Here is a 20,629-nt window from a genome sequence, read left to right as displayed (position 1 = left end):
ATATATATATATATATATATATATATATATAACTAGTTCACTATTTTATTAAATTTATAAAAACAGGATAGATAACCAAATTGACTATTCATCTCGGAAACCATTAGCCCTGATATAAATTTGGACGCACTACTATTTTCAGGAAAGGGGCTTTGAAGAGAGAATGCAGAAATCGTGAGGGAAGCAAAATAATCAGCTAATATTCAGCTATGGCTTCCGATTCTCGTAAAGGTGTCATTACTTGCTTAAATTTCGTCAAAAATCAAATTCCGCCCCCTGTTTTCAATGGATTATTGTTTTTTGTTTTTGTTGATCCTGTAGTGATTTGATTGTTGATTTTGATGAGTATGTAGTGATTTGATTGTTGGTTTTGATGAGTATGTAGTGATTGATTGTTGATTTTGATGGTTATGTAGTGATTGTTCATTTAAGAGCAACTGGCGATGCTCCGATTCTTAAACAAGCCAAATTCAAGGTTTGTTTTCTTCCATCATATTCTCCTAATTCAGATTATCAGATAAATTGCTCCTGTTAAAATTCTAGGCTCTGTTAAGATCCAAAACCCTAGCTATATATTGCTGCATTGCCATTGTACTTTTTCCTTTGACTATGAGTTCTTAATACAACATAACATACCCAGTGTGGTTCCACAAATCGGGGACTGGGGAGGGTAGAGTGTACACAAACCTTACTCCTAACTGGAGGTAGGGAGTCTGTTTCCGATAGACGCTTGACTAAAGGAAAAATAGTCCAAAGCAGTCTAGATAACGGAAGTACAGTATTAAAGGAAGCAGTGTGAATTTATGCTGGAGATTTGATAAAGGTAACTTAACTATTAGCTAAGTGACTATATGAGAAATCAATCCAAATTTGATGTGTTGACCCTCATACTTGGGTATTGACAGTCTTATTAAGGATGGTATTCTAATGGAATCTTCACAGACACTCATCCAGCTCCTTATGTGATGAAAAGAAGAAAGAGAGAAGATAAATTAAAGTATGATTGAATGCTGTTCATTGGGATGTTTGACAACCTTTTTTCCTTTTAATTGTTTTCATGTATCCCTGTTTATTTTCATTGTTGCTAAAGTGCAGATGATGAATCAAAAGAGACTGAGAATGTGAGTCAAAATTTGTGTCAACCAATTAATTAATTATGCCCGAGTTCTGAATTAGTTGGATTCGACTATATCAATCCTTTGTATCAATTCTCCTTTCAGGAGATAATGCTTAGGTGGGTATGCCCAAACGAATTCCATATCTATAGACGATTCTTCATGTAGATTATCTTTGTTCTGTTCGTCAACCTATAGGTAGAGTGGATAGAGGGGAAAATTAGGATTCTAGTGGTCATGCGGAGAGTCCAAGAGTGTCCTACAATTTCTTGCCTCCATCCTTCATGCTTTCATTCACTATAGTGATTATTCCTTAGGCTTCCTATCCTTGCTCGTAAGCCAAGTGTTTGTAGGTTGTGGAGATCCAACTGGATAAGGGAGCTAGTGTATAACACCGTGAATGTACAAGTTAGGTTGTAAAACAACCCTCAAGTATAATACCAGCATAAATGCAGCAATTGGTTTTCTCTTAGCAGTAGCACTGGTGGTGGCCTGATGGAGTTGATTATAAGTGGGGCTGTTGGTTTTCAGCATAAATGGATCTTTCATGAAGGAGCTGCTGGTTCTCTTAATTGGATTGATACTGGTAGTAGCTTGTGACAGTATATAGTAGATACTAAAAGTTTAGAACTTGAATGAGTCAATAATTCATAAGACAACAATACTAGAACTCTAAAAGTCTATTCTTCTTCAAGATTTTCCAATTCTTGGAAGTCCAAGATCCATTTCATTATATTGCTCCTCATCTTCTTCCTCCTTGGATTCTTCATCAATTAGGGTCGAGTAAGACTTGAACTTGTAGATGTAGTATGTACTCTTTTATCCTTGTCAAGTGACCTTGAACTTGAAGAACTTCCCCTAAAAGACCATAGATGTTCTCGTCAGCTCCAACTGTCGTAACAACAGTACCCCAAGCAAGATCACCTCCCTCATATACTAGTTCATCTTCTTTATCTTCGGTGCATCCAACTAACGATTCATTTGCCCCATCAATATTTTCCAAGACAATTGCATCAATGGTATCATGAGCATCTTAACGACATTTCAATGTTCTATTGTACTCGAGATCATTGAGACGTGATAGTGCAAGCCTATTTCTCTTTTTGGAATGAATCTGCATATAAGTTGTAGAGATCAATTAGTAGGTACTACTAATAATATAACTTAGTAATAGGATATAAATCTTCTTCTTATGTGTTCAAACACACTCCAACTTCACTCACATACGAATAAGCTGCAAGCTAGACTTAATACTTTCATAGCAAACTTTTGCAACGTTGGAGTTTGACTACCATTAAACAATAGAAAAAATAATTTTTAAGGTTAATAAGTATAATTAAGTCAAATAACTTAAGTAAAGCTATAATGAACTAAACCAACTCAGTTACGTGGTGACCTTGAGTCTCTGGCTCTTGGGCTAGCCCACAACCAAACATCCCATCTGCATTTTTATACTTAGAAAGCTCAGCGACTAGTTATCTTGTGTTGTTATACTGGAGTTCATCTTCTCAACACATCTATGATAACCCATCTACACTTCTAAATCTAATATATCATTTTCTAGAGCAGTATAAAACAACCCCGACTTCAAAATATGGCCTGCTGCATGCAGAGGCGGATGGAGTTGCATCAATAATTTCGGACACTTCCTCATATTGCCTCTAAACTCTACCAAAAGCCCATTCAATAGTTTTCTTGGCTCAATCCATTGCTTCATAAATATAGCTCATTGGTGGGGATGTTTCCCCATCCACCAAACGGAGCACTTTCGTCATAGAACTGCAAACATTTAAGTTGCTGAACAACATCATTCCACAAGTGTGCAGAAATAAGATGGTTGACATTTTCTTTCCCCAAAATTTCCTTTGCAAAACCATCCGCTTGAGAAAATCAGAGTTCTCAAGTTTTTCTTTTGTACGTACATAACTTGGAAAGTCAATAAGGCCGTTGCAAATCTTGTCTTGGCTGGTTTCACCAAAAAAATTTCATTAGTGAATTTTTTCATCAAAGTTCAACAACGACCTTTGACTATAAGATGGATCTTGATGGCCTTTTTAAAAACTGTAAAAGGAATATCATATTAGTTACTCCCTCCGTCCCATTTTATATGATGTACTTTGATTTGGCACAAACTTTAAGAAAAATGGAAAGACTTTTAAAACTTGTGGTCCAAAATGAATGATAGAAATTTGTGTGGTTGTAAATCATTTCATTAAGGGTAAAAAAGACATTTTATAGGCAAATTGTTACTTAAAATAGAAATGTGTCATTCTTTTTGGGACTGACTAAAAAGGAAAGTAAGTCATATAAATTGGGACAGAGGGAGTAGTAGTTAGTAGTGTTAACATAAAGAAAGTTAGAGGATATGAAAGTTATATTATCTGAATTATATGGGTTAGTCTTGAATATGTCACCAAACATCAAATTGATACAATGAGCAACACATGGAGTCCAATAAATGTGTGGTATAGACCCAATCATGTCACCTGCTTTGACATTCTAGCATTATCAATGACAATTTTTACAACATTTTCTGATCCGATTCTCTCAATAGTGCTCTCAAAGAACAGTTGTACATTTTGGTAAAATCGGTAGATTCGTTGTTAGTATCAACAAAACCAAGAAAGACACTACCTTTTGGAGAATTCACCAAAATATTGATGATCATTTCTTACCATTCATTTGTCCATCATAATGGAAAATTCGAACTTACTCCATTGCACTTTATGGTCATCAACAATCTTGTCCACTTTCTTCACCCTTTTTTAGGTGAGTAACACTAACTTCATGTAAGAAAAAATAGGAGACTTCATCCTGGGCTTTGTTATCCTACGACCTCAATGAATTTATGAAATGTTGTCTTGGGCCCAGGAATGACCTTTCACGAATTTAGAGTTACTCACCTAAAAAACGAGGTGAAGAAAGTGGACAAGATTGTTGATGAGCATTAAGTGTAATGGAGAAAGTAACAGTTTCTGATGTTTCTCCACAAAGAAAACACCTAGAACATAAGGTTATCCCCCTTTTCATAACATTATCCTGTGTCAAAGCTGCTTCCTTAGCTAGCAGCCATATAAAACATGAGACTTTATAAGGAATTCTGCCTTTCCAAATTTGTCTCCATGGCCAGATAGGAATCTGTTGACTTGGTTGCTCCATCAACCTGTAAGCTGCACCTACTTTAAATATACCTTTGCTGCTTCCTTTCCACCATAATGCATCCTCTTCAGCCTGGAGTCCATTGAAGTTTCCAACAATGTTGAGAAATTCTGCCACTCTCATCACTTCCCAGTCATTGAGATGTCTTCTGAACTGGAAATTCCAGCCCTGTGTTGTCCAAATCTCTGCAATGGTCCTTTGTTGTGAGAGAACTAGGTTATATATGTCTGGAAAGAGGAGTTCCAGATTACCTAACTCATGCCATTCATCTTTCCAGAATTTGGTCTTGTTCCCATTCCCCACTTTCACCTTGGAGTTGAGTTTGACTTCCTCCCATAATTCTCTTATGGATCTCCATAAACTGACCCCATAAGGTGAAGTCACATCCTTGGTCATCCAACTATCTTCCGCCTCATATTTGGCACCTACCACTCTTTTCCACATTAACTGATCTTCAAACGAGTACCTCCACAACCATTTCATTCTGAGTGCTTCACTTTGGAATATCAGATTTTTTATTCCCAATCCGCCATTCTTTTTCCCAGTTACCACAGATTCCCATTTCACCAGGTGAAATCTCTTCTTCTCGCTGTTACCTTGCCACAAAAAATTCCTTCTTATCCTATCCAATTTTTTGATGACCCCTGCTGGAATAGGAAATAATGACATCATGTATGTTGGTAGAGCATTAAGTACCGAGTTGATGAGGGTCAACCTCCCTCCCATTGATAAGTATTGAGTTTTCCATCTAGCCAATTTTTTCTCGCACTTCTCTATCACGCCATTCCAGATTTCAAAAGACTTGGATTTTGCTCCCAAAGGCATGCCCAAGTAGGTTGTTGGCAAAGTGCCAACTGCACCCCCAAGAATTGAGGCTATATAATTCATATTATTGACCTCATTAATGGGATACATAAAGCTTTTCCGCCAATTAATGTGCAGGCCAGATACCCCTTCAAATAGGACCAGTATCACCCTTAAATATTTCAGTTGTTCTTCCTCTGCTCCACAGAAGATGAGTGTATCATCAGCATATTGAAGGTGTGTCACATCCAAACTTTCAGCACCATCTCTCGACACATCAAAACCTTTCAACCATCCTCTTGTGTTAGCTGTCTTAATCATACTGTTCAGACCCTCCATAGTGATTAAGAACAGGAAAGGTGATAGTGGGTCACCTTGCCTGAGCCCTCTTTGTGAGCTGAAAAAACCTGCAGGAAGCCCATTGATTAGAACAGAAAAGTTTATTGTTGAGATACAGAACATAATCCAGTTCATCCACTTTTGTCCAAATCCCATCCTTTCTAAGATCTTCATCAGGTACTTCCAGTTAACATGATCGTACGCTTTTTCTATGTCTAACTTGCAAAGAATGCCAGGCTTTTTCTGCTTAGTCCTGGAGTCTACTGCTTCGTTAGCAATCAAAACTGCGTCCATGATTTGTCTCCCTTTTATGAATGCCATTTGTTGTGAATCCACCAGTTTGTCTATCACGCCCTTCAGTCTCTCTGTGAGTACTTTAGATAGTATTTTGTAAATACTACCTATAAGACTGATTGGTCTATAGTCCCTTAGCTCCTTGGCTCCTTTCTTTTTGGGTACAAGTGCAATGAATGTAGCATTAAAACTCTTCTCAAAAACTTCTTGATCGTAGAATTTCTGAAAAGTATCCATTATATCCTGCTTCACTATCTCCCAACACTTGATGAAAAAACCCATTGTGAAACCATCTGGTCCAGGGGCCTTGTCAGCTGCACATAACTTTAGGCATGTTAGCACTTCATTTTCCTCGAATCTGCCTTGAAGGGCCATTTTCTCTTCTTCGGTAATGACCGGGCAGTTTGCATACTGATGAGTAGGTCTCCATGGTATGGTTTCTGTATACAACTTCTTGTAGTAAGTGATTATTTCTCCTTCAATTTCAGCTGGCTCATGAGTGACTTCCCCCTGTATCATTAATTGATCAATGTTATTGTACCTTCTGTGAGAATTTGCCATTTTGTGGAAAAACTTGGTATTTTTGTCCCCTTCCTTCAGCCATAGTATTCTTGATCTTTGTCTCCATGCAATTTCCTCCTTCTTAATCAGATCCTCATATTCTAGTAGGACTGCAGCTTTTTTTGTTATTTCTTCTTCTGTAAGCACTCTGTTTTCCCTCTCCATGTCCATTTCTGCCAATTGTTCTAGCAGTTTCTTTCGCTGTAGGCCAAGGTTTCCACTCTCCTCTTTACTCCATTCCTTAAGTTTGTGCTTCAAAGCTTTAAATTTGTAGGCCAACACATAGTCTGGTTCCTGAGTATCTGAATGATGACCACCAGTCTTTTACTCTGTCAACAAAACCTTCTGACTGTAACCACCAGTTTTCGACCTTAAAATAACTTTTCTTTCTCTCCCAGCTTCCACCAATCAAGGCTATTGGAATATGATCTGAACACAGCCTTTGCAAAGGAATCTGTTTCAGATTATTGAAGTTGTCATCCCATTCTTTCGAGAACAAGATTCTATCAATTCTAGAGGCTGCTACATGTTGGTCTCCTTTAAACCAGGTATATGCAACATCTTCTAGTTGTAAATCCACCAATTCCATGTCTTCTATGAAAACAGAGAACTCCTTCATACCCCTTGTTCTACTGTTGCAATTTTTCTTCTCCGATATATACCTTGAAACATTGAAATCTCCACACAGTGCCCAGGGCCCTTCAAATAATCCCCTTACTGAACCCAATTCTTCCCACACTAGTCTCCTCTCCATGTAGTCATTTGGAGCATACACTCCAGTTATGTGACAATTGTAATTCTGTGTTTGGGATTCAAAACTACAAGTAATGGAGTAGGTTCCTATTTCTAAGACCTCCCCCTTCCATGCCCTCTCATCCCACATCAAAATGATTCCGCCTCTTGTTCCACTAGCTTCCAGACAAGCGTGTCTGATCCATCTACCTCCCCAAATCTGATTTGCTACTTCTGTAATATTCCCCGCAAGCTTAGTTTCTTGGAGGCAGATGATGTCTGCCCTCCATTCGGAAATTAAGCTTTTGACAGTCTCCCTCTTCTCCTTATTGTTCAATCCCCGGACATTCCACGATACTAGTTTAAACTTCATCTTGTAACTAGAGTGGTGTTCCTCCCCTTGTTCCTATTCCCTGAGCTTTTGAATTTTACATCAAATGAGACAAGACTTTTAAGCTCTTGTGCACCTTTGATTTTGTTCTTTTTAACTTCAGTGCCTTGTTCCATTCTTCTCGCTTGTCTGCAACTATCTATCTGGAGAAGTAATTCTATGGCCTCCTCTTCATGTCCATGGAAATCAATTCCAAAGATCTTCCCCAGTTTGATCAGATTCTGTTGCACCCAAGAGGAATTTTGTTGTTGCTGCAGAATTGGCTCGGCTTCCTCCACTTCCCAATCAACAATTTCTGTGTTTGAATTTTGTAACACTAGCTCATTCCCCTCTGTTTCTGTGCTACTGCCGATACCATTCCTGTCATTGTAATGGTGAATTTCTTTCCCCGTAGCCATCGCAGTTCCCCTATTTTCATCTTCAGATATCATCGTGACAACGTTCGCATATGTACTCTTCTCTGGTGCGACTGTTATAATTGCCTGCATAGCTTCGATGTCGTAGGCAAATCCCTGTTCTTTCTGGGCTTCTGATTGGTCAGGCTTTCCTCCTTGTAAGTCATTAAAAATGACTTGAGCTGCATAGTCTGGGCCTTTGGATCCTTTAAACATCTGATGGTTTTTGGGCTTTTGAATAAGGCCCAAATCCAATTTCTCATTTAAAAAACACACATGCTGCTCATGTGACCCACTTGCACTAGACATTCCAGCTGTCAACACAGAGCCCACGTGCTGAGTTGTACCAAAATCCCTAAAAAGGGTTTTTTGTACTGTATTGCAGTTGTATGCAGCTTCTGTCCCCTGTGTAAAGTCATTAACTGGGCAAAAAGCTTCGTCCTCTTCTCCGGCAGTTTCCCTATCACTTTCCGGCAGCAATTCAAACCTTGGTTTGCTCTCCACCCAAATAGGGAAGTAATATTTGATCCCATCACAGGAAATAGACACCTCCCTCGGCAGATTTCTTCCATCGTTCTTCACCAGGATTTTCGCCCATTTCATGTGGTTTTTAAGCTCCGTTTCTTCTTCTGTTGCACTCCATCCTCCGCATAATTCCCCTATTTCTTTAAATATCTTCTTGGACCACAGATGTAGGGGGATCCCCACTGCTCTAATCCATGTTTCTCTCACAGAGGTAGTGTGGGGGATGCATCCTGTTGTTGGGCTCCACCAGTCGAGCTGGAATCTGTTGTTCTTCCACCTCCATTGACCTTGTATGGTTTGCTCCGCCATGTATCTATTAGGGAACTCAAACAAGAATGTCTCTCTATTCAATTCGTATATGTTAACACCAAATACTTTTTTCCAGTTTGCTGAAACCCACTTTCTAATATCCGCAAGAGTTGGTTTTTCCTTCAAATCTTCACTGCAGTATCCTATCAGGCATCTCTTGAGGAGGTCTTCCTCTTGGATATTCACTGACTTGGTTATCTGGATTCCTCCTTTGCTGCTATTAATCTCGGCCCTTTTTAAATTTCTACTCCCCCATCTACTTTCTTGCACAGCCTCTACATACGGGTAGTCATCCTCAGTCACCCTACAGAAAGGTGTGTCCTCCTTTCTGTGGCATTTAATAAACCTTTCAATCTTAAATGCTATGTCCAGCCACCCTGCATTCAATGCAAGCTCAGGAATAATTAAACATGACCTTCCCCCACTATTTAGAGATATTATGCTTATAAATTTCCCATATCCATTTTGTTTCCTTGTACAGAAGTGTTCTGCTCCTTGCTCTGAGAATTTCCACCTCCTAATCTCCTTCTTTTGTTCCTTTGAAGCTTCTTTCAGACAGGAGCAGATCCATTCCATAGACTTCTTGCTCATAACTGATCTTTGCATCATCTTCCGGCTTCTTTCAACCCATTCGTACCATTCAGACTTTCCCGTGATCCATCTGGTTATATCGAATGATTTGAAACCTGCGTTGAAGTAAATTCTATTCTCCTCCATCCTACGATCTAGGTTTATGCAAGTCACAGTGGGTGATTATTGTTGGCTTGAAAGAAAGGGGTTTGGATTCCGGCAGCTCCTACCGGAAAAGTGGGCTTCTGCAGTCCTAGAAAGTAGGAAAGAGAAAGTTCATTGGGAAACGTGCCTGGGAGTAAACCCACAAACAAAGCATGCCTGTAATCCCATGGAGAAAGTTTGGATGTTCCATTATGATGAACGACACAAAATGGTAAAATGATCATGAATATTTTGTTGAATCCTCCAATAGATTGTGTGTTTTTTTGGCTCTGTTGATGCGAGCGACAAATCTATCGATTTTACCAAAATGTACATCGGAACATGTTGTACAAGTCGTCACTGATAATGCTAGTGAGAATGTTAAAGCGGGTGACATGATGATAGGTGGTACCCACACATTTATTGGACTCCATGTGCTGCTCATTGCATCAATTTGATGTTTGGTGACATATTCAAGATTGACCCATATGCTTCAGGTAATATCTTCCATATCCTCTAACTTTCTTTATAGTTAATACTTATTAGCTACTAATTACTATAATATTACTTCTACGACTTTTAAGAAGGCCGTCAAGATCCATTCTTACATTAGTCAAAGATCGTTGTTGAACTTGATAAGAAAATTCACCTATGAAAGAAATTTGGTGAAACTGGTCGAGACAAAATTTGCAACGACCCTGGTCTTTCCAAACTACATATGTACAAAAGTAAAACTTGAGAACTCTAGTCCTCCCAACCGAATGGACTTCAAGTAGATTTATTTTGGGGAAAAAAGTTGCCAACCATCCTATTTTTGCAGACTTTTGGAATGGTATTGTTAGGGCACTTATAGCCTGTGGTCCTTTGATGAAAGTTCTTCTTTGGTGGATGGGGAAAAACCCCACCAATGGGTTCATTCATGAATCAATGGATAGAGCCAAGGAAATAATTGAACAAGTTTTAGGTGGAGTTTAGAGGCAATATGAGAAGGTGTTTGAAATTATTTGCGGTGGACTCCATTGGCCTTTGCAGGCAACAAGTCATATTTTGAATCCAAGGTTGTTTTATACTGCTTAGGAAAATGACATTTCAGATTCAAAAGTGTGGATGGATTATTATAGATGTGTTTAGAAGATGAAGCCCAGTATAACAAGATATATTAGTCACTGAGCTTCCTAAGTACAAAAATGCAGATGATATGTTTGGTTGTGGTCAGTCTCCCAGAGACTCAAGGTCACCGAGTAAGTGAGTTGTTTTAATTCTTTATAGCTTTATCCAAGTTATTTATACTTATTAACCTTAAAAAAATATATAGTTGAATGATAGTCAAACTCAAACCTTGCAAAAGTTTGCCATGAAAGTATTTGGTCTAACTTGCAGCTCATCGAATTGGAGTGTGTTTGAACATGTAAGAAGGCGGTTTTCTATATTATTAATTAATCTCTACAACTGATACGCAGATTCATTCCAAAAAGAGAAATAGGCTTGCGCTATCGCGTCTCAATGATCTAGTGTATAATTGAAACGTTGTTATGATGCTCGTGATACCATTGATGCAATTGCCTTGGATAATATTAATGCGGCAAATGAGTGAGTAGTTGGATGCCCTGAAGATGAACTAGTATATGAGGGAGGTGATCTTGATTGGTGGAGCTGACAAGAATATCTATGGCCTTTTAGGGGAAGTTCTTCAAGGGCAAATGAACACAAGTTCAAGTCAGACTCAAACCCTAATTGATGAAGATTTTCAATATTCTTGAAGTCCAATTAAATATTTTAAGTTGTTGAAAATCTTGAAGAAGAATCTCAATGGCATTAATAAACAGATGCTTCCCTTTGCAATCATCTCAAGGAAACGAAAAGGGGGCACTTATCCGGAAGAAGCACCTTTTAATTCTTACATGGGGATGTTACTGTAGAAGTCCTTTTCTTTGGGGAGCCTGAGGAATAATAGGGTAGTTGAGATTATTCCATGTGGTGTCAGTTGAAATTTGATTTGAGCCATCTTTGGCATGGACTCTGCACACTCTCTTTATTGTCATATTTGGCTAGCGTAATGCAATAGTATGCCTCTCATCGGTCCCAATTTGTTTGACACCATTTGACCAGATAAGATATATTGTTTTTTTATGACTGAGAAATTAGAGCCAGCCCTTAGGACCAATCGCCGTCTTTGAAATTTGGGGACAATGTGCCCACCCCTCTAAGCTTATCCACTTAATACCAAAAGCTTAGTTCGCATGCAGTAGATCTCGAACCTGTTACCTCTGTACCAAGTCCATCAACCTTTGCCACTTGAACGAAGCCCTGGGGGTTTTAAGATATCTAGTTTCTTAATGTTTTTCACTTGTCTATGCTGGAACCAGGCTTGAGATACTCCCTTACTATAGATTTAGAGTAATTCCCCAATAGAATTCATGTTATTGTATCCAATCAAAGATACAAAGCTGTACTTCCTAGATTTGAAAAATAGGTTTTACAATTTTTTGTCCTCTTTTTCCTGTCATGCGTTCATCTAATTATCAAATTGTATATAAACATCAACATAGATTGCAGGTACTGACAAATTCATCAAAGTAATAGATTTTTTGCGCCGTCAACTCCATAGGGAGACATTGGTACGCCCTTTATCTTTCTTGAAATTCTAAAATACAGAAGAATTGCTCTCAATTGTTGAAATTCTGAAGTAATGTGCATTAGAGTTGTGATTACTGATATATTCTTTCCTCTCTAGTTTGTGTATGTCAACAGTGCCTTCTCGCCAAATCCAGATGAGTTGGTAATTGACCTATACAATGTAAGTTTCATGCTTATATTATTTTTGCATGTAATTATTCATGATGTATGCCCTTTGCTGATCAGACATTTTATCTTCGTTTGACATCCATTTTACTGGAAGATGGATATAGTGTTTTTTTCTTTTCCCTATTTTCTTCGACCGGAAGCTGGATAATATTCCCTTTTTTATCACCAGGCTTTAGTTTTGTACAGGTGTTTTTAGGATGGATGTCCTTTGGTGATCAGACATTTTACTTTCATTTGTAGTTTTTGTTCTTGTAACAAAACAATGCATGCATAGTTTTTTGGCGTATGATAAAATTTTCTTTTATTGACCCGTCTTTGAAACTTCAAAAATCAAATTCACATGACAGCTTGATCTTTTTCAGTATTTGGTACAGTATGAACCAAACATCTTCTTCGACCAACACTCCACAATCTCTAGACAGTGAAAGAGAGACCGATATATCATTCTTTTTGAATGCACTTAAATTCTCTTTGCCTTGGGTTCTCTTTGCTATTTGAAGTAAAACATATTTTAACAACTCAGCATCATACATGAGCTCTTGATGAATTTATGGACAATCGGTAGAAAATTATATGTTTCTTTTTGAGTTTTCCTATTTTCCCTCGTCTCTTCTCTCCTTGTTTATGTCTGAATCTCTAAATTGGTAAATTGACTATTCATTCCTTTTCTTGAGCTGGTCTAGTTACTAAACTTGATTAGACTGTTAACTTTGTTTTCAGATCTTATTATTGATATATTATCTCTATTCTCTCCTTGTTTGCAGAACTTTGGTTTTGATGGTAAGTTGGTGGTTAATTATGCATGCTCCATGGCGTGGGGATGAAAACTCCTGGTTGTTTACACTACAACACTTCAAAGCTCCTCCATACCTGAGTAAATAGATAGTATGTAAGATATAAACCTGGCATCAATGATTAGTCAGAGTGTTCTTCGGTAGATTGTTCAGTATATAACTACTCGTATGATTTTACATTGATGCTTATTGATTGTGCTTCAGTAGTTTCCTTATGGACTATTCACCAGCTCTTTAAAGTTTAGACTTGGATATCTGTCATATTCGTATGAAAAGTTGTGAGTCCCTTTCAACTCTCACCATTGTCACCCTTTAATTCTGTAAAGTTAACAATCCTCTTTCATTAGTGTGTAATTTCAATTTTGTTTGTAACTTTCATCTTTATTTTGGGGTTTGATTGTGCCCAGTTAAAAGAGCTCCAAAAGTTAGATATCGAGTATTACATTATGCTAACCCCATGGAAAGTCCTTGTGTTGCATTCTTGTTCAATATCCATCTGTCAAGGATTGTGGTATGATGGATCGAATCCCTTCACTTTTAATAAGAGGTTTCAGATTTCTAGGCTAGGGTGTCACTTCCTCTTATAATGGGGCCTTATGTAACATGAATCCAGCTAAATGGAGTCCCAAAGTAGATATCGAAAGCTACTTTATGGGCCTATCCTAGTTCTTCCATGGTAAGGACACATTAACTCTCTACCAATGCTAAATCCATTTTTGAATTCTTTTGCAGTAGAAGTGACATTTGTGTCAATGATGAAGCACTAGTGACCATATTTTGCACTATTGAAAGCCTTTGTGGAAGGGTAATTACTCTAGTCCACTTATTCCTGTTTCAATAGCTTGCCAATTATCATGGATTTTAGCTAATTGAAGGACATATAAGAAGTTCTACTTCTTCTGTCCCAATTTATGTGACACATTTTTCTTTTAAGTCTGTTTCAAAAAGAATGTCACCTTCCCATAAATTGAAAATAATTTAATAACTTTAAAATTCTTATTTTACCTTAGTGAAATGAGATCACAAACTTCAAAAGTCTTTCTTTCATTAAATTTGTGTCAAGTCAAACGGTACCACGTAATTGGGGTGGAGGGAGTACAATTTTGGGGTTTTCTAGTTGTCATTCTGTCTTCTTTTAGACTAGTCACTTTCTCTAACCATGTGCCTTTAGGACCACTTGACTCAATGCACCCTTTGTCATATAAAACATTCATGTTTATGCAATGGTTTATTCATTTATATATATTTTGGTAATCTAATACTAGTATTTACATGATTTGAGCTTAAATGGGACAATGAGGATCAATATAGCCACTCCGACTTGTTTGGGACAGAGGCGTAATTGTTGTTGATAATCTAACAGTAATAACAACATTTTATGGCAATACCATTGGAGAAAGAAAAGATGATGATGGTATTTAGTTTACCAAGATATGAGGAAATCTTTTTCAAACCAAGAATAAATATGAAGAGAAAACTGAAAGTAGCACTATACCATTGGGATTGTAATTCACAAGCCAGATGCAAGCATTATATTGTTAGTTGTTTGCCCTGATTTTCTTAGACAAAAGTCTTAGCTATTTTTTGTGTGAACCTTCTCAAAGTGTATTTTATCAGCTCAATGATTACTCATCTCTGCTCGTGGATGTTGATCAATTAACTTAACCACGTTAAAATTGTGTCTCCTCTAGTATATTTCTGTTTTATAGTCTGATTTTGTCGTCATTCAGGATTTCCTTCGTAAGTTTCCCCATCACACTTGATTATTTCGGTCCTAACATACATATTGCTCAAACTAAATAGTGTTATCAATCCGAGACATGATTTATATTTAGGATTCCACTCCTGTCAAAAATAGAACAAAATATCTCAAAGTACCTCTCTACAAATGAACAAACATATCCTGATTTGTTAGAGCGGGTAAAAGTCTCACATTGGAATGGATTGATGGTCTGCTTATATGAACTTTTTCAATCCTCTCCTCGTGATCTAACTTTTGGGGCTGAGTTATTGTCCAGGTACCATATCTTTACGTGTTCTAGCTAGAAGGGAGTTTTTTTTTTGTGGTGTATTCACTTCTTCAAATCAAGATAGGCCATATCACACAACTTGTGGTTGTCATCATTTCCTATAGAAATTCAAGTGACATATTTTTCATCACTCACTTGAATCTATCTATATATACACACTAACTTTAGTATAACATATTTTCACATAAACATCATTCCTAGCAAGTGAAAATGTTCAAACTTCTATTTGTCTTTGCTGTCCTCATCTTGAGCAGCAATGCTTCTGTACAAGACTTTTGTGTAGCAGACTTGAAAGGACCAGAGTCCCCTGCAGGCTACTCTTGCAAGTCTGTTACCAAAGTCACGGTGAACGACTTTGTGTTCTCCGGTCTAAGTGCAGCAGGAGACACCTCAAACATCATCAAAGCATCAGTGTCACCAGCATTTGCAGCTCAATTCCCTGGCCTAAATGGTTTAGGTCTCTCTGCAGCACGTCTCGACTTAGCACCTGGTGGTGTGGTACCATTTCACACTCATCCTGGTGCTTCTGAAGTCCTGCTTGTCGTGCAAGGGTCGATCACAGCTGCTTTTGTTTCTTCAGCAAACACTGTTTACTTGAAGACAATCAAGAAAGGTGAACTAATGGTATTCCCACAAGGTTTGTTGCATTTTCAAGTGAATGCAGTTGGTTTCAACTCTGTAGCTTATGTCTTCTTTAGTAGCTCCAATCCTGGCCTTCAAATCACGGATTTCGCGTTGTTTGCCAACGACTTGTCAACTAAGTTGGTTGAGGCTACAACATTCCTTGATGAAGCACAAATCAAGAAGCTCAAGGGTGTGCTTGGAGGCACTGGCTAGAACTTGTACTGTTTCTCTTTTTTCAGAGTTGTTATTTTTTTTGACAATTATTGGTAGCTACTTGCAATTGTTTTGCTTTTGATGATTCTTTCTAGCAATGCCATGTTATTTTGAGCTTAATTCTTATTAATAACTTGCATGCAACCTAAACAAAGTAGTGTCTAATTTTAATGTGTGGCAATGATACCTACTATACTACTCCTTTTGTTCTAATTTACGTGGAACTGTTTGACTTGACACAAAGTTCAAGAAAGAAAAGAAGATTTTGAAATTTATGGGTCCAAAACACTCCTGGATCATTTGTGCCACATAAATTGGGATAGAGAAAGTAACGAAAAAGCAGAAGGCTAATTCCTACCCAAAATGAGGAAAATGAAGTATTAATCGAATAATAGTAGGATAATTAAACAAATAGTTTAACTTCTATGAACTGGTGGTATAACCTAAATAAACTAAACCGTGTTCGAATTAAAGAAATTTTGGGATCATAGACAACTATATTATGTAACGATGACTTCTTTTCGCAAAGAGTACATACAGATATCTTTGATTGTCCTATAATTCTACATGAATAAATAAAAGTTAATAATTAAATACCCTCTTAAATTTGACATATTTTATTAGATGTAGATCTAAAATATGAGAAGTCTTAATTACCTCCTCAAATATGGGTTTTTAAAACTATTTACCCCCTAATATGACACGACATAAAAAAGTCCAATTTATATGACTCATTTTCCTTTTTAGTTAATTTCAAAAGGAATAACACAATTATTTATTTAGTAAAATATTAATTTATGTTCCTATTTAGGGCCCGTTTGACCATGCGATATGAATTTTTGGAATGCTTCAAATTCAACTTGAGTATCTAAATCTAGGTCAATACCAGCAAAAACATCTCTCAACAAGGTTCTAGCACCATGCCAAATGTGTCCGAGAAGAAAAGCAAAGCAAACAAAGCATGCCCAAAAGTAAATCAACCCCTTGTACTGCTACGAAAAACACCATCGAATTTCAAAGTAGCACGATCTAATTCAAAAATTTCACCCAATTGAGCATGTCTAGCCTATTTGTTCATAGTGGCAAGATCATTATAACTGTCGATGTTGAGTTCACCGCCGTAGAACTCAATAGTTACACCTACTTGTTCAACACTACACTTCCTTCTAATAGGAACATGCCACGTCTGTGATCCCAAAAGGAAAAATAAAGGCTCGTTGAATGAGTAAGAAGGCTAGGAGCTAGGAAATGACCAAGGGTGGTTTTCAAAGCCATTCGATTTACGTGAAGTCAAGGCTGTGATCCGAGGGCGTAAAACGAGAAGATCATAATATGAAATCATGAGATGAACCCATAAGTTGTAAAAAATATTTAAATTGTCTCAATTCTTTATACAGTCTTACAAATAAACAAAAGTTTATAAAATCACACAATACACTATCACAAAACTATTCTTAAAAAATACAACATTTATCGATCAAATCTTAATTCAATAAAAAAATTGAAAAATTATATTTTATAAATTCAATACAATCTTACCACAATAGTTAGAGCCCATTTGGATTGGCTTAAAAGTTGGTCAAACATACTTTTAAGTCAGTTTTTGACTTCTGAAAGTGTTTGGAAAATATAAAAAATAACTTAAAATAAGTCAAGAATGACTTAAAATAAGTTACCACGTGTTTGACAAGGTAAAAAATGACTTAAAATATGTCAAAAATGACTTAAAATAAGTCAGAAACCAAAAGTAGGTCTCCCCCTACTTTTTATTTTTTGACTTAAAAGTCATTTCAGTTTGACTTTTTATTTTTGACTTAAAAACTATTTTTTTTAAGTCAATCCAAACGGCCTTAGTCTTGTCCACTCAATATAATGATGATAAATTATTTTTTATAAAACGTTGATTTGAATGAAGTAGTAATAAATTTGATAAAAAATAATGAACTTGGTGTATATAAATGGTAAACAATAATTGATTAGAAGTAATACTAAATTTTATATTGGTGATAATAATCATCGTTATATGGGATATAAATGGTTTAAAAAGTAATGATATGAATTATAAATTTTTATTTACATATGAACAAATGACTAGTAGATATAAATGTGTTTTTTTTTTACAAAATATAAACTTGTGGGTCAATTTTTGTATTTGAAAAATCCCAAATCTCATGATATGAAATTCTCAAATCATGATTTTTGGAGAATTTGGGACATGAAATGAAATAAGCGTGAAATCACATGCCCAAACGTTGATTTCATATCATGATATGAAATCGCATGGTCAAACACCTACTTATATGATGTAGTTTGACTTGACATAAAATTTAAGAAAGATTTAGACTAAAATAAGTCATAAATATTTGAGTGACTATAAATCATTTCAGGAGTAAAATAAAAAATTTCAAGTTAATTTTTTACTAAATTGGAAACGTGTCATTCCTTTTGAGATTTAAAGGAAAGTGAATCATGTAAATTAGACGAAATAATATTTTTGTGCCATGTGACATATTAGGGGGTAAATAGGTGGGGGTTTAAATAAGACCTTTCATAGTTTAGGAGGGTAAATAGTTTTAAAAATCCATGTTTGAGGGGGACAGGGGGTCATTAAGACTTTTCATGATTTAAGTGTGCACTAATTTAATAAAGTTTGTCAAATTTAAAGAGTCTTTTAACCATAACCGTTTTAAATTCTGTCAACAAAAAACACAATAATCATTTTTGCTATCACTTACTTTCTCCGTCCTAGTTTATGTGATGGTATTTGATGAAATATAAAGTTAAAAAAAAGAAGAAGCTTTGAATTGAACTTATGATTTAAAATAGGTCGTAGATGTTTGTGTGAGTATAAATCATCTCATTAGATATAAAATAAGTACTTTAACATTAAAAAGTTACTAAATAAATTATTATTATTTTCAGACCGACTAAAAAGAAAAAAATACCACATATTAGGATGTGGGAGTACTTTGGATTTTTGAACTAAAATTGTCTCTTAGGTCTTTTATTTAAGGCAAAATGATCTGATGGACCCTTGTACTTGTATGAGTTTGTATTCTGAACCCTTCTACTTGACTCTTTGTCAATTGAATCCTTAAACTCAATGAAACTCGATATTTTAAGCCCTTCTGATCATTGACCAAGCTTATGTGGCAGTTTAATTATTGAGTTGGCACCAACATGTGATTTCACGCGTAGAAGGAGCTCCGTGAACTCCAAATTTTGGACTAAAAATAATATTTTTTTAAAAAGACCAAAAAATAAAAGAAGATTAAAAAAAATCACTTCTTTCTTCTTTCCCTCCTAGCCCACCTCATTTATTTTTCTCTCTAATTACCATTACCTTCTTTCCTATCCAATCCCCTTTTTTTTTTTACTCCCCTTCCCAGTCATCTCCAATTTCTCTTTTCTTTCCTTTTTTCATATTTTATTTCTTCCTAGAGAAACAAGATCTGTTTTTCCTTTCATTTTCTGGGTTATTTACAATCCATAAGGTGACAAAGATTATATAATCTTGAAGGATGAAAAGTGATTGTTGAATGTCTTTGTGAAATTAGGTAACATGTGTTATGTAAAATTGTGTACAAATATTGTGATCCATCGTGATATTTTAATGGTGATTTATTGGTAGTAATGGAGAAAAGAAATTTATGTTGGTTCAAATGGATGATTTAAACGTTGGTAAAAAAATGCAATTAAGAGTTATGAATGTTAGAAACTTCGAGAAAAAATTGAATTATGATTTTTAAGAACTTGAAGAGCCTGGTCATGACTATAGACAATAACGGTCCTGAAAAAGAAAAAAAAAGGTGAATGGAGATGGCGTTAACGGTGGTTGTGGATTGAGGGAGGTGGGGGGAAGGTGAGAGAAATAACTATTTTATTTTATTTTTGTAACTAGAAAATTTATTATTTTGTCTTTTATGGAATAACATTTTTGATTAATAATTTAAAAATATTTATGACGTGGATATGCCATGTCATTTATGTAAGAGAGAGTGACCTCCACACATGGAGGGTTTTAAAAGTCTCATTTTAATTGAGTTTAAGAGTTCAGTTGACAAAAGGTCAAGTAGAAGAATTCAGAATACAAACGCATACAAATACAAGAATGCATCAAACCATTTCGTCTTTATTTAATAAGAGGTAACTCGAGTGTTTTTAATTGGTAGGGGTGACTCTTGAAATTTGTGACAATAATATTTAAGTTGTTGCAACAATTCAAACAAATTTTAATTTTTACAAAAAACTTTTAAAATTTGTTGAATTTTCTATAGAATTTTATTTATGGCGTAATTTTTTTAAAAAAATTCTTCACAGCCAAAATAAAAACAGTTAGTAGAATAAGAGAAAAAATAGTTTTTTTTTAAAAAAAGGGAAGAAGAAGAAGATGAAGACGACGAAAATGAAAGAGGAGGAGGAAGTTGAACAAAAAAATAGCATAGAAAAGGAAATAAGAAGATGAAAATGTGTCATCAAAGGATATAATGAAGTAGATAGATTGCTTCTCCGTTAAGAGGTTTTGAATTTGAATTCTAGATATAGAAATTTTTTGATAAGAAATACTTCCTCCCAAATGAAGCTCTATGTGATACAAATTTAAATTAGTCAGACTCCATTATAAATGTCGAATACCGAATAAAAAACTAATAAAAGAAAAAAAAATACACACTTCACCTTTATCTCGACTCCTATGGCCCCATTATCACACCCTTATCTGATATCTCCCACCTTCATTTCTCACGTATTTCTCTATATTATACATAAATATTTTAGGAAAAACTACACAAAATAGCAAACTATATCTCATATTAAAATAATATAG

At 35.9% G+C, this 20,629-nt stretch overlaps 2 protein-coding genes across 3 annotated transcripts; both read left to right on the top strand.

Moving 5' to 3' along the window:
- Nucleotides 1–53: 53 nt before the first annotated feature.
- LOC102587445 (ubiquitin-like protein ATG12) lies at nt 54–13,309 on the top strand. Of its 2 annotated transcripts, XM_006361278.2 has the most exons (5): nt 54–231; nt 417–475; nt 11,888–11,956; nt 12,073–12,135; nt 12,908–13,309. In XM_006361278.2, exons 1-5 carry the CDS (start codon nt 210–212, stop codon nt 12,965–12,967), a joined length of 273 nt encoding a protein of 90 aa, XP_006361340.1. In that variant the 5' UTR covers nt 54–209; the 3' UTR covers nt 12,968–13,309. The 2 variants fall into 2 exon arrangements, with proteins under 2 accessions (XP_006361340.1, XP_015170726.1); XM_015315240.1 differs by lacking the exons at nt 54–231; nt 417–475 and adding an exon at nt 9,767–9,835 and having other exon boundaries at nt 11,895–11,956.
- Nucleotides 13,310–15,128: 1,819 nt separating this feature from the next.
- Nucleotides 15,129–15,924, top strand: LOC102587114 (auxin-binding protein ABP19a). The gene has a single exon (XM_006361277.2). It carries the CDS (start codon nt 15,178–15,180, stop codon nt 15,802–15,804), a length of 627 nt encoding a protein of 208 aa, XP_006361339.1. The 5' UTR covers nt 15,129–15,177; the 3' UTR covers nt 15,805–15,924.
- The last annotated feature ends 4,705 nt before the right edge of the window (nt 15,925–20,629 follow it).

Source organism: Solanum tuberosum, unplaced genomic scaffold, assembly GCF_000226075.1.
Source record: "Solanum tuberosum cultivar DM 1-3 516 R44 unplaced genomic scaffold, SolTub_3.0 scf00344, whole genome shotgun sequence".
In the NCBI taxonomy this organism is placed as follows: Eukaryota; Viridiplantae; Streptophyta; class Magnoliopsida; order Solanales; family Solanaceae; genus Solanum; species Solanum tuberosum.
The sequence above is the reverse complement of the archived record's forward strand: the minus strand, read 5'-3'. Positions and strand labels throughout refer to the sequence as shown.